Here is a 13103-nt window from a genome sequence, read left to right on the forward strand (position 1 = left end):
AAAACGGGCAAAGTTTTTCGACCGTATACTTGAAGCTTACCAGTGTAAAGGAAGGAATCATTTGGGAGGTTGGTATTATATCTTTATTGAGTACCATTCTCGCCGACTCATATATTGTGTGTACTACTTCACTGGTGCCGGTGATCGTCCACATCAGCTTACCATCTCTTCAACTCTAGATTTGGTGCTGCTGGATGCTTTGGGGATGGCGCCAGTTTATTGTTCTGCTTCCAATCCTTTGCCTAATTTCCGCAACTGGTAAAGTGTCCGATCTCGTCTACTTTTTTCACATATCAAACTTCTGTGTAGTGTCAAAAATCTTTGATGTACAGTTATTTACCGGTCAATGAAACAGCAAAATTGGATATTTACTGTAGGTTCCAATTGGTTGGGAATTTTGACTAGGTTTGAATGTAAGAATGTGTAATACTATGCAACAATAAGATACAGTAAAAAAAAGATGCTCAAAGGTGCAGGTACAAGTCCGCTTTCACAGCATTATTGTGGCGTGGGTATTCTGGGCTATTTTGAGTCATTGAAACAGTCCGGCCCATGTACCCAAACCTCATTAGTCAGCAACTTGGAATCACTCGAGTGCTATAAGAAAGCGAGATCTCCTTTCCAGTCTCCCTCTGATATACAGCCTCGAAATCTTTGCAGATTTTTCTTGCATCTTTCTGAGGAGCACTGGGTAGTTTGGCAAGCTCATTCTTGTGTGCAATGACTGCCTTTTCCATTAGCTGGTCATGGCATTTGCAAGTAATCTGGCACTTTTTCAAGTTTGATTTAGCATGTCCAGGCATAGTAAAAAATTGAGCAAGAGGAGAAATAAAATTCGGAGGCAATGGGGCAATAATAGGCACATTGGACTGTCAGACTGTCCATCAAAGGCAATAGCTTGGCAGAACCACACTTTTATCTATGCCCTAGACTCCTCAGATAATGGGTGCCTGGTCTCAAACTTGTCATACAGGTTCTTCAGAAGGTCATTAACATTATTGAGGCCTTTGTGGGTGATTACATTCAGATGGAGGACACACATTTCTGGGTCAGATTTTGAGTTCATGAGAAAATAGATATTTTTAGAACAGAAGCCTCAATTTCTCGGAATATTATCCATGTCACATATGAAGAATTACTGTAGAACATGAAGATACAATACACATCAGCAATGTAATACAAATTAATGATGAAGGATGAAAGGAGGGAGAGCAAGAGGCTAAGTGTTTCATTGAACCATGGTGTTGCAATGACCGGTAAATAACTGTACATCATGTGTACTTCAATGCAACTGACTCAGTATTCCTGATGGTCTACCTATCTTCCACCCTGGCAACGACATTATGGTGCACTATGTTCATCATTTTCCGCATTTTGACTGTTACCGGGGTTAGACGCGGCTGCGGGGCAGGTGGTCGACTGAGAGCTTATTACTGTTTTCTTGAAGTGCTAGTGGAATCTTCCGCTCTCTATTCAATAGCTCTGGTCTTATTCTTGGCTTTCTTCATTCACAATGATTTTGGACAGTATTATCTTGATGTAACAACTGCCATTATGAAGGTGCGTTCACTATCTTGGATTCCCTCGTCGTTTATCAAACACCTTGTGTAGGGAGTTGCACCCACGCTCCTTGTTGGCAGAGCAGCGGCAGGACACACATGGCCAACAGAAGATAGCGCCCGGGCCGGACCTGAACTTGAGCCCACGTGTCTAGCAGAAGTAACCAATCAAATTGAATCTAGTCTTCCAGTCTACCGCGACATTCCCGTGCTCACAATTGATTCATTACCTTGCATTCGATATACTATGCGAGGACTACCACATGAAGCTTCTTGATCCTGATTATCTAGACTTCCACAACCTTTGCATCAACCTTCCTTCTCTATACGTGAAACAGGGCAACATCGATGGAACGAAGCTCTTGTACATCTAAAGCCATCGAGGGACGAGCATTCTTCAAGTTCAGAGGTGTATTATCTATGCAACTGTGCCAAGAAGTTGCTATCTTACCATTGAAACGATTAGAAAGGCAACGACAACCCCATACGTGAGATTCAATTTTTTTTCCATCATTCGACGGCTGAAGTTAGGAATAGGGTATATGGAGGTAGCTTTGGCCTCAAACCGCGCTTGAAAGCACTCGGGTATTCAGAAAGACTATCGCGACGTATCGTTCGAACATCGATGACTCTGATGTGGCAGATATAGCATCTATCTCAAGCCTATCGTAAGGCAGCTGCATCATACGCGTATTCGCCGCTCTTCAACACTAACGCGCTGGTCACAGACATACTCAGCACTATTCCTGCTTCAGAGCGAAACCAGCTGATAGCCCTTCGAATTCCTTCGCTGCATTCATAGATCAACGGCAGCTCAGAATGGGTAGTGACAAAGGTGCTGCTGACCAACCTGAGGAGCACCTGGATAACGACGGCCCGGCAAAGATATATTCAACTTGCGAAGTAGAAGCAAAGACGAAACTTTATCATTGGCATCGAAGACCGCACGGAGGTGCTATTAAATAGACAAGACGACAGCAGGGCAGATGATGTGAGCCATGATTACGATGGGAATCCTCCTCCCCTTGCTTGGATTGGCGCTCTTGGGCTTTGTGGCTTCGTCTCCGGTAGAGCTCATCGGGCCTGCACTGTCTCCAGAGGCTTTCAAACGAGCTGTCAGAGCCGCTTATGTCTTTACCTGTTTCACCAACCCCTCCGAAACCGATCTTTATGTATACACTTCTGACGATGGCACCAATTTCGACCTTTTAAAAGGACCAGCTTATACCCCGGCTGCTAGTATCCTTCGCGATCCGAGCATTATTCATCACACAGAGTCGGTACCGGTGCTCTTTTTGAGGTATTCCTGGATATTGATCTTGTCTTTTAGTGGAAAATACTACATTGCTTGTGAGCTGAAGCGCTGATTATCAAAAGGAACTTCATGCCCTGATACCTGACCCTCTCGAGATACGACTGGTTGGAATGGAACCAACTTTGCTATTGCGGTCGGTGTTTATTACTGCAGGTCCGATTTGCAACGTCGCTCACCCTCGTTTGTACCATAGAACAGTCATGATCTCCTTACCTGGAGGCTTGTCGCTACCATCCCCACCGCTTCCTCATTAATTACTCCGGTCAACACTTGGGCACCAGTAAGGCACCGCCACAAACCAGATTATGTCGCGACCGCTAATCTCTCTCCCTTTCAAGGAATTCTTTAAAGACCCCAAGACGGGCGAACTGAATATTGTTGTTTCTCTTTCGACTGCCCTCTACGGACCCTTCTTGCCCTACGTGTTTACTGCGAACGACGCCACTCTCACGTCATGGAGCGGCCCCGTCGTCATGTCCGGTATATCTAACGCAGGTTTGGGATACATCGACAGCTTCCCAGTATTTTTCAAGTAGACTGGTCCCTTTCGTCGACTATATGATCTGATCTGAGGACATACTTGCAGAGGCCAATACCATCTCTTCGCCAAAGCAGAGACAGTCGGGAAAAAGCACGTCGAGCATGCTGTTGCTCCATCCCTCACCGGCCCGTATACCTTTGTACAAACCGGAGACTTCGCGGGATGGGGCAATATTGAAGGCCCGTGCGTCACCATTCTTCCGAATGGTACTCATCGTTTGTGAGTATATCTCATCATCTGTGTCTTGGACGGTAACCTTATGATGGAACAGATATGCCGATGGCTACGATTCTGGCAAATACATCTACTCGGACTCCACTGACCTCTACAACTGGTCTCCCTATCAGATCCTTCCTGATGGTCTGAGTGGGTTCGTGAGGCATGGCACGGTGTTAAGGCAGAAGTTTATAGTCTAGGTACCGGTTCTACGAAGGCGATTCATTCTGTTATGTGTTCGATGTATAGTAATAAAAGTTGGGAAGGCTTGAACTACTTCCGTCCCGAAACTGATACATTTAATCTGACTCCGCGTCGTGGAACGTCCCACAAGAGCGATTCTTCAATTGACTCTAGCGTGTTATTGCCATGAGTATCTGATTGGCACATTGTAGATCCAAACTTATCCCACTCAGAATATTAACTTTACAGTTATTGAGAAGTCGGGAAAGAGTCGAGAATAGTCGAGAATAATTGAGCTGACCAATAGGTCAAGAGAGGTCAAGCTGAACCAAACATCGCCAGTTCGTCTTGAACCATAACCACGACTACTCCCTCACTCGTTTTCTCATGCAAGCTCTCAGTAGCACCAGCAGTACGCCCATCCTGCCTCCCCGACGTCGTTCCCGCCGCTGACTCGTCTTTAGTCCTAGGCTTCGCCGTCGCGCTTGTTCTGTTCTTCATTTTTCTATGGTTCTACCTCTCCCCGTTCTTTCGCAAGCCTCAGCCCAGACCAACGTTACTGGCGACGCCGAAAAATTCAAACTCTATGCTCTTACCGCCGTTCACACCGTCCATCTACGACCACGCTGCCTACGGGTCACCCATAGCCTCGCCTCCGCCCGTTTACGCGTTTAGCGCGCCATCGCCGTCGTATTCGCCGCCCGAACGCATGTCATGCTCAAAGTACAACATACCAACGATGCGATACTCTCCAGCTCCGCGTTCTGTCTTCTTGCAGCACAATCACGACATACACGTCCCATCAAGAGCCTCAGTATATAGTGATGGATATCCAGTCGGGTTGGGTCTCAATTGGCGGTTTCCGCGCGCTTGCTGAATTGTACTATCATCCTGCCTTTTGTGTTTTTCGGTCTGTGTTCTGCTGTGTGAAAAATCGTTTTATAATGGTGTCGACTGTCTTCCTGTTACCTAATATACGCGTTTTTCTCTCACAAAGCGCCATATGAAATTGCAGTCTAAAACTGGGCATTACTTGTATTTTCATTACTTCGTACAAGGAGATTACACAAGTCCGTGTGTTGTATCTGAGGATAGTGCGTCATGGTCAGGAAAAGATAGAAAAAGAATGTGCAAATTATCAACGTCATTTTCGTCGCAAAAAAGAGGGAACAAGGCTACCCGAGCGTATACGGAAGAAGTACGTCAGTACGTATACCATTATGATCTACACCATTCATCAGTCAATCACGAATCAACCCTTTTGAACCACTTACATTAAAAACTATGAACCCCACAAAGACACCCATGTCGCGCCAATGATTATCATATTTGATATTGAAGTTCGACTCGAGGTAGGCTTCCGAGGTGCGGAAGGGGCAGAAAGAGCATGCGGCTGTGGCGGAAGGGTCGAGGAGGTAACCGCCTGCATAGCCGATAAAGAGGTCCATGTACTCGCTGCATGTTCGGCCCTCCGGTGGCACAAGGGTGACATATTCGAGGGAGGAACACGTTAGAAGAGAGTTTCCTGCGGCTGCGGAAGAGCATTAGGAAACGGGAGGAAAGAAGAGCAGGAAGGGTACCGCACCGTATCCAATAATCCCCTCAAGGAGATAGGTAAATGGGGAGAGACGGTACATCCACTTCCACCAACCTAGAAGACCGTACGGTTGAAGGACGCCGTTGCTAAAAGTTGACGTGAAATTCATGCTTGTCAAGGAGGAGACAGTAAGCTTACAATATAATCACGAACGAAACGAATGGCGAGAAAAGGACGGTGGCGATCTCAGCTCTGGGCGCCATAGCTGCTATAGCCTGCAATGTGTCGATAAGGGCAAAATAACATTGGACACCCTCACAAACGTACCTGGCTAAACGTTGACGTATACAGAGGATACAGAACTCCGAGCATAAGATAGGTGTACCCAGCCCGCGAGGTTTCAAATCCGACAGCCCAATACCACGTGCAGAAGAGCAAACTGGAAGCAAAGATACCCCACGGGACTTCTGCTAGTATTTGTGCAGTGACCAGCGCACTCCAGTTGTACATCTTACTCGGACGCTCCCGGATTTCATACACGCTTCGCATGTTAGCAAATTGCACTTGTATCTGGCCGCCCATCGGGACACAGAGTACAGTAGGGATGAACACAGCCTGAAGTACGTTAACATCATGGATGTAATGAAAGTGCAGGAGGCGGGACGCACGAAAATCTTATTCAATGTTCCCTGCTGACTATCCTCCGAGTGATAGAACGTCACACCGATGAACAGTCCTCCGATAGCATTAAGAACCATCTTAGACATGATGTACGTCGGGTTCCGCCAGAAAGCAATGGTGTTTCGGTGGAGAAGAACATGCATCTGGTATAGCCACGACGTCGGGGTATATGCTGCTTGCACGGGCGGGTGAATTCGGCCCGCGGTGTGAATATCAGCGATCTGCCGTTGCACCTCCTGGAACTCAGACGACTCCCGCCAGACATGGTGCCAGTCCTGCGTGCTCTTGGCTGTGGCACCTGCACCGATGACGTCGAGCATAAATTCCGCACTACAGAAGTTTATGAGTCTTATGCGGAACGAACTAAAGGGAACATACGGGTTTTCATCCGGAAGACATGGACGCGATCCGTGCGTCTCAAAGTAGCGGATGACAGTAGAAGAGTGTGGGCCGAGGTCGCCAAAATAGACGGTTTGTCCACCTTTTTGGAGAAGGAGGAGCCGGTCAAAGACTTGGAATAGTTCGGCCGAGGGCTATGATTGGAAGTTAGTCACTTACATATACTTGATGATTGATATTGAATTAACCTGATGTATTCTGCAAGCATCAGGTGAGTAAAGCGAAATATGCGGCGACTATGTACGTACGTGCAGAGAATTGCTTGTCCGCTATCAGCCAGCTGCCGTAGGAAGTACATGATAGCCCAAGCGCTTTGTGAATCGAGGCCGGACGTCGGCTCGTCTAAGAAGAGCAGCAGTGCGGGCTGAGGCACATTAATCCGGATTAATTACAAGGGAAAAAACAAGGCTTGATTCCTACCTTTGCGGCAAGCTCGACGCCAATTGTTGTACGCTTTCGGTGTTCTATACTAAGTGAGCCAACGCAAGCATCGGCATAAGCTTCTAGTCCACACATCTTCAAGCATTCTTCGACACTAAAAACTGATGAACATTATAATATCAACCCGCGAAAGGTAAACTCACTAGGCCTGCTTTTCAACTAATGGCACACTCGGCGGCTGCCGAAGCTTCGCAGAAAATAACAGTGCCTCCCGAACGGTGGCTGACGGAACATGGGTGTCCAACTGTTGACAGTAGCCACTATACAATACAGTATCAGAAAGATCCCGAATCCAAAGGGCATAGATCAGACTGACGTTTGTGCTTGGAAATCCGGAGGCAGTGACTGTCCGTTGACAAACCTATCACCGGTTACCACACCAGTCGTTATTCTTTCCGCAAGAACATTGAGTAGTGTAGTTTTGCCGGCGCCAGATTCTCCCATGAGCGCTGTCACTTTCCCAGGAACTACATAGCCTGATACATCATCGAGGAGACGTCTGTCTTCCTCACCAGATATGGGCACTGTGTATTGAAGGTGTTGCCATGAAAAAATCGGTCGATGGAGAGATGGCTGTTTTGCCTTCTCACTCGTATCATTGTTGTCGAGAGGTACCGATTGGGATATCGCCTTTTCTTCGTCGTGGGCAGAAGTTGGAAGTAAAATTTTGGTGCCTGGTTTGAAAAGGACGACAGACGTTTCTCCCTCGGAATGCGTGTTATACTCGGTCAGAATAAAGAGAGCGATACAGTAGGCTACTTCGAAGGCTATAAGAATAACCAAGTTCTGTGGATAATGTCAATTTGCATACGAGTCGACAGGAATATGCGCACCGTCCAAATGTTGGAATACGCGTAGTCATATGAAAGCTTCAGGAATCGTGACCCTGATACAAATGCCTTCCCTGGTTCGGAACCAACGATTGTACAGACCTGATTTTCCAGAGGCGCTTGGTTGTACACGGATCCTCGCGGTATGATTTGAGAACATGCGCCATTAATAGTATGGAACTCATTGCTCATAATAGCATCGAATCTGACGAATTTGTGTCAGCTTCCTTCCAGAAACATAACAACATAACAACAAACCCATATTTCAAAGGCTGGCAGAGAGAGGCACTAATAAGTATGTGACATGCATTCATCTCAGAAGAGACATACGTTGACATATGAAATCCACTTGAAAGCACTGACCATGGATGGCTTAGGAACGGTATAACCTGAATACGGGTTAGAGAAGGAAGATATTAAGGTGTGTGTGCAGTTCCCTACCCGTGTATAATCCAAGGGCTAAAATAGATATGCCTGCCAAACTTTGAGCGGGAGCGCTGGCTTTACAAGCAGCCGAAATTGCCCTAAACCATGCCTTCATCGCTAAGGATGTAACGAAAATAAAGAGGAAGAAAGTGCTACGAAGCTCATAAGCGACATGGACATTGGGACTGCCTTTGGACCTACAAGAATTGCGCCTGGCAACGATTGGAAAGTCAGCAAGTCGCGCGGGAGAGATACTGATAAAATCCATACCGCTGATTGCTGAAGTTTAACCATAAAATATACAACAACACCGAAAACTATGCTGGTCACAAATGTTAAGGGTATATCGACCAACGTTGACGCAGTAGCTTCCACAAAGGGATGATACAGAGCGGCCTTCTTGTGTCTTTCGACGATAGGACGCTGAGAGAATAACGAAGGGATCTCGGCCATTGAAGTTAATGCCGAAAATAACAGAACGCTTGGAAAATCAGGACAGTGATCTCTGAAGCGCAAGAAAAGTACGTACAAGAAAAGAACACCACCCCGTGAATAAAAAGCCACCGTAGTTTCCGGACTATTCATGAAGACAGATCCTATGATGATGCCTATTATAACGTAGGTCCTGTTTGTGAAGATGTGTCGATGAGTACAAAAGCGTTAAAACGAAGAAAACACCGACGAAAAAGTCAACCCTATGGCTAGCATATCACCATGCATGATCTGCATCTTTCGTAACATTACAGCACGAGCTTGCATTGTGATGCTGATTGTATAAGGACTGGCCGAAAGTGCATCAGTAAGAAGTACGGGGATGGGGGCAATGTTGCAACCTTTTCTTCCTGCTTGCGGCCGCATGTTCCTCCCGAACACTCTCTTTGAACGTTGAAGATTTCTCCTCGGCTTCGATTTCCCCTTCGTAAGCTGCTATGTCGGCCAGATTTTCCTGTCCCAATTGAGACTGCTTGAAGTGTCTAGCAAAATCCTCGGCCGTGCGAGGGATGGACAGAACGTCGGATCTCGGAAGGCGTGCCATTGGATCAGTCACAGCTGCAAGGAAGTCGGCAGTGGTTTGTCGATTTACAGGATTATATCCCAAATCGATAAAATATTGTCTGCAGATATGTCAGAGACACGTTAACTTACACAAGATGGCACCAACCTCGCTGCACACGCCGGGCCAAAATACGCCATTTTGCCTTCGTATATGACGCACACTTTATCGAATAACCGATACAACGGCTCGCCAGCTTGATAAATTGAGACGATCGTCGTAAGACGCATCATGTCAGTTGCGATTCTCAGTGCCCGTACAAATTCCAATGCTGTAGAAGAATCTAGGCCGCGCGTGGAACTATAGGATGGGCGGTCAATAATCATGAAATAGAGACACCAAAGTCACAACATACTTATCCCACAAGCCGATACAACTTCTAGCCGCGAGCGCTTCACAAATGGACACACGCTTCTTTTCTCCGCCACTCACCCCACGAATTGAGGCATTCCCGATAGGCGTCTTCCTTGCATGTCGAAGACCGAAGACCGTACATAGAACGTCCGTAACTAGCTCGCTATATTCATCTTCAGATGTGGCCAGACCCATGTGCGCACGGGGAGACCGTGTCTTCGCAGCGAAAGAGACAGTCTGCTCAACAGTAAGGGTAGGAAAGTGGGTATCACCCTCCGGACAGTATTGAACATCACCGCGGTAGTGCTTCTCGAGCTCTCCTGGAGAGATGGAATCATATCGAACATCGCCTTCTACGGTATGATATTCTGCTCGTTGATTGGCCAGTGTCTTGAGCAGAGTAGAACATCCTGATCCTGGACGGCCCAGTACAACTGTTGCCGCTCAAGTCAGCTGGAATACGGCTCGGGGAAAATTCAACCTACGCAGCATTTCTCCAGGACGCACCACCCCTTCAAACCCGCTGATAATATCGCGAACAGGTGGATGCCGAATCTTTTGAATGATACCGAGAATGCTCCTTGGATCCAAAGCTGTTCCAAGCGTAGGCTGATGCGAAGACGATGCACCCATCCCAACGACACGGAGATTCCTAAACACAACGCCCAACTCACGAGCTTTGACCTGAGCATCGTCGCGTCTAAGAACGCAGCACAAGTTGTTTAATTATTAGCTGCCAGCAGAAAGAGAGAAAAAACACCACGCACTTCCTAATGAACTCCCTTAGCGTCTTCTGAAAGTCAAAACCCTCTGAATTTCCTATGGTAGACGACGAGGCACTATCATCCCCTAAGTTAGAACGCTTCGAGAACGTCCTTCGCAAATCTTGCATGCCATCGGGGTCGAAATGTCCTACGTCGACACGGACGGTGGTAGCTTCTGAGTCGCGATGGTGAGGAAGTGTTGAAGACGCCCGAGCCGTGCTGGTATCGTCCATGGTAAGGTCCCTCTGGAACTTCCTTCCATTAGGTCAGAATATAACTCCTGAGCTTGTCCTGGGCATAATTAGAACAGTCTAAGCCTTCGTCGAGATCTGCCTGGAAGGAATCTTTAGTACATCACGAGGGAAGCCCAAGTACAGGTAGTAGAGAGGCCAAAGCACTGATTGTGTGCGGACAAGCGTGGAAGCAGGTAATAACTCGGATTGAAGGTTGAATGTAGGTCAAAGTTATAGCGTGGCGACATATGCCACTGCCAATTATGGAGAGATTTAGGTTCAGTCATGTGTCGTTGATGAAAATAAATCCATTTGGCAGCATTAACACCGAAGGCTACTGTACTTACCAAGCGGGCTCGGGTTCCGGCGCACGGTCTAAACAAATGCTGAGTTCGAAGTCCCCGACCCTCTTCGCCCACCGGTAGATCTTTACCTTGGTCTTCCCCATCAGAACTTCGCGAATAGCCATCGAGTACGCTTGTGGATTATCGGCCTCTATCGCATGAGCTCGAAAGCTGCGCTGCCTGTCATATATCAACAACGAAGGAGGGACATTAACATCGTCCGAAAGCGCAAGTCCCGGTATTCGAGTCAATGGCTTCTGGATCTTGATTAAGAAAGGTTTATCTCCATGAACATTCGAAGGAGGTGCATCGTCGTCTGGATTGACAGTCGTGGGGTTCATTATTCCTTGGTTATTCACGTATGATGTGTAGAGTTTCTTCCCATTGATGTCCTTCATTGCTGTGACAAAATGGAACTGGACCCAACTTCCTCCCTTCAAGGACCGACAGAAGTTCTTGTGATCTGCAGTGGGACGTCAGCTAGAATAATTAACGCGTCTTGAGTCTCGCACCTTTCCAATGGGCTTTCTGGCAGGCTAACGGCTGCGCATCAACAATCATTGCAGACAGGCGACTTTATGCGACTTACTTGCACCGCAGTATGATACAGATTGACACTGAGAGCACCGACTTGTCGTCTTCTCGCCACAGACCTCACAGCCGAGATTGCTGCTTAGTTTTCCAATAGTTATCTGATCAGGGGGTCCCAGAGGGACGAGGAAAGACGTTTTAAAAGTCTTCTCATAGCGCTCTTTGTGTGGCGCGTATTCCGGTACTAAACGTTGGGAATTTTGAAACAACAGCTTGCGGAGTAAAGCCTGTTCCTCTGGCGTGCAGACAATTTGTGGAAGTCCCATCTGCCCGTCGCTACGTCTTTTCGAGATGACATTCTGAACGAAATCGATGGTGGTGTTAATGGGTGTACTAATGCTGGCTGTTTCGTAGATCAAAGAAATGAGTGGCGTTCTGTCATTGAGCTTGTAAATGTCCAAGACCTATGATCCCCGAGTTTAGAAATGGAGCTAGCGAAAGAATCATGTCACGTACGCGAATACAGATAACTTCATTATGATCTTTGTCTTGCAATATATTGACCGCCATACCATCCTCAAGATTGCGACACAAATGCCTCAGAGTTTGCCTTGCGTCAATAAAAGCAGAGCTATACAAGGCAAATGGGTCTGGGAGCCCTCGCGCCCGTGCATTATAGTTCCTCATCGCCTCGGCCATGCTCGTTCGTTGCATAGCATCAAATGCTGATTTGGACTGATTCTATCAAATTATCGTCCATAAACGGTGACAAGGGCATTTTTGACAAAATCCGCTCACTTTCCACAACGGAAGCTTGGAAGGATTGATCGGGAATTTCCCCAGAGTTGATATCTCCTGGGCAGCACTCAAGGCACTGGCGAGCTTCTTCTCAAGCGCGTCATTGGGCAATTTCAAAGTCGGAGGCAGTTCGACACCCATCGACTCCAACAACCCCAAAATCTGACTCCGATCCTCGACCTATTTCTATCAGCGGATATTCTTCAGCGGCTGGCAAGTACCCCCATACCTTGCCTTTGTCTTTCTTCTTGGACTGTGCAACTATAATTTTGATCCAATCGAAGCAGTCTGGACAGTCGATAGTATCGTGTATTTTGCATTTGTAGGATGGATAGCCGTCAGCATCCTTTTTCCCGCTCTTGACCGCGCCGAGAGCGAAGATGTCGCTGATAGGTTTTCGATCCTGAATAGCACATGAATGACAAAGTCGAAGAAAAAAATGGACCCTTACTGCATCCTTGATCAATCTTTTCGCAACGCCACTGGTTCCTTCCATACTCTCTGCAATGAGATTGTTGCACATGCGATGGTCGCAGTAGCACTTGTTGCATAGCTCATTGCCATGAGCCATGCAGAACATAAGCCGATTGAGAACGAAACTGTCGCCCATTTTGCCAGAGGTCGTGGTTCAAGCTACCTTCAAGTTGAAGGTTGGGTTCAGAACGTTGAGAAACAAAGGAGAGCAAAAAGAGAGACAATATTTGACTTTACGTAAATGCGACGCGTGACGTCATACATGGCAAATTTTCAGAAAGATTTTAGCCTATTTCAGGGAAAATATTTTATTTGAGGTGAATATCTTCCATTCTTGCACCAAAATTTTTTCATGGTCCTGCATTTCTTCATTCTGAAGCGTCGACATTCTGGTGGTGGATTATTAGCCCAACATAATCAATG

At 46.9% G+C, this 13103-nt stretch overlaps 4 protein-coding genes across 4 annotated transcripts; 1 reads left to right on the plus strand and 3 right to left on the minus strand.

Annotated features, from left to right (window-relative positions):
• Positions 1-517: 517 nt before the first annotated feature.
• On the minus strand, positions 518-806 carry EV420DRAFT_1564271 (uncharacterized protein; the record flags this gene model as incomplete). The annotated part of the gene is made up of 1 exon (XM_060473969.1): positions 518-806. The coding sequence occupies one exon, from the start codon at positions 801-803 to the stop codon at positions 573-575; it is 231 nt and encodes a 76-aa protein (XP_060327110.1). The 3' UTR covers positions 518-572.
• Positions 807-2413: 1607 nt separating this feature from the next.
• Positions 2414-3908, plus strand: EV420DRAFT_765963 (arabinosidase). Its single transcript, XM_060483398.1, has 7 exons — positions 2414-2835; positions 2890-2909; positions 2970-3007; positions 3068-3154; positions 3213-3406; positions 3461-3634; positions 3687-3908. Exons 1-7 carry the CDS (start codon positions 2558-2560, stop codon positions 3829-3831), a joined length of 936 nt encoding a protein of 311 aa, XP_060327111.1. The 5' UTR covers positions 2414-2557; the 3' UTR covers positions 3832-3908.
• Positions 3909-4823: 915 nt separating this feature from the next.
• On the minus strand, positions 4824-10772 carry EV420DRAFT_1564288 (pleiotropic drug resistance ABC transporter). Its single transcript, XM_060473970.1, has 25 exons — positions 10304-10772; positions 10022-10236; positions 9538-9970; positions 9291-9482; positions 8962-9243; positions 8811-8909; positions 8658-8753; positions 8399-8609; positions 8330-8340; positions 8144-8280; positions 8033-8091; positions 7961-7974; positions 7706-7907; positions 7189-7658; positions 7016-7132; positions 6852-6966; positions 6680-6795; positions 6620-6629; positions 6411-6565; positions 6020-6362; positions 5679-5966; positions 5550-5626; positions 5400-5497; positions 5089-5345; positions 4824-5039 (listed from the first exon to the last, which is right to left on the minus strand). The coding sequence occupies exons 1-25, from the start codon at positions 10531-10533 to the stop codon at positions 4959-4961; spliced, it is 4308 nt and encodes a 1435-aa protein (XP_060327112.1). The 5' UTR covers positions 10534-10772; the 3' UTR covers positions 4824-4958.
• A 50-nt stretch (positions 10773-10822) lies between these two features.
• Positions 10823-12986, minus strand: EV420DRAFT_766086 (uncharacterized protein). Its single transcript, XM_060483399.1, has 7 exons — positions 12658-12986; positions 12436-12609; positions 12207-12386; positions 11925-12149; positions 11467-11872; positions 11390-11413; positions 10823-11340 (listed from the first exon to the last, which is right to left on the minus strand). Exons 1-7 carry the CDS (start codon positions 12814-12816, stop codon positions 10877-10879), a joined length of 1632 nt encoding a protein of 543 aa, XP_060327113.1. The 5' UTR covers positions 12817-12986; the 3' UTR covers positions 10823-10876.
• Positions 12987-13103: the final 117 nt, after the last annotated feature.

Source organism: Desarmillaria tabescens, assembly GCF_030435595.1.
Source record: "Desarmillaria tabescens strain CCBAS 213 chromosome Unknown EV420scaffold_37, whole genome shotgun sequence".
In the NCBI taxonomy this organism is placed as follows: Eukaryota; Fungi; Basidiomycota; class Agaricomycetes; order Agaricales; family Physalacriaceae; genus Desarmillaria; species Desarmillaria tabescens.

Coding starts and splice junctions, on each gene's coding strand:
- EV420DRAFT_766086 (XM_060483399.1), bottom strand. CDS start 12,816: ATGGGCGACAGTTTCGTTCTCAATCGGCTTATGTTCTGCATGGCTCAT. Junction 11,873..11,924: donor ATGAAGTTATCTGTATTCGC/GTACGTGACATG, acceptor CGGGGATCATAG/GTCTTGGACATTTACAAGCT. Junction 11,414..11,466: donor TGTATCATACTGCGGTGCAA/GTAAGTCGCATA, acceptor CGCAGCCGTTAG/CCTGCCAGAAAGCCCATTGG.
- EV420DRAFT_765963 (XM_060483398.1), top strand. CDS start 2,558: ATGATTACGATGGGAATCCTCCTCCCCTTGCTTGGATTGGCGCTCTTG. Junction 2,836..2,889: donor AGCATTATTCATCACACAGA/GTCGGTACCGGT, acceptor CTTGTCTTTTAG/TGGAAAATACTACATTGCTT. Junction 3,635..3,686: donor CCGAATGGTACTCATCGTTT/GTGAGTATATCT, acceptor ATGATGGAACAG/ATATGCCGATGGCTACGATT.
- EV420DRAFT_1564288 (XM_060473970.1), bottom strand. CDS start 10,533: ATGGACGATACCAGCACGGCTCGGGCGTCTTCAACACTTCCTCACCAT. Junction 9,483..9,537: donor TGTATCGGCTTGTGGGATAA/GTATGTTGTGAC, acceptor CCCATCCTATAG/TTCCACGCGCGGCCTAGATT. Junction 6,363..6,410: donor TGTCTTCCGGATGAAAACCC/GTATGTTCCCTT, acceptor AAACTTCTGTAG/TGCGGAATTTATGCTCGACG.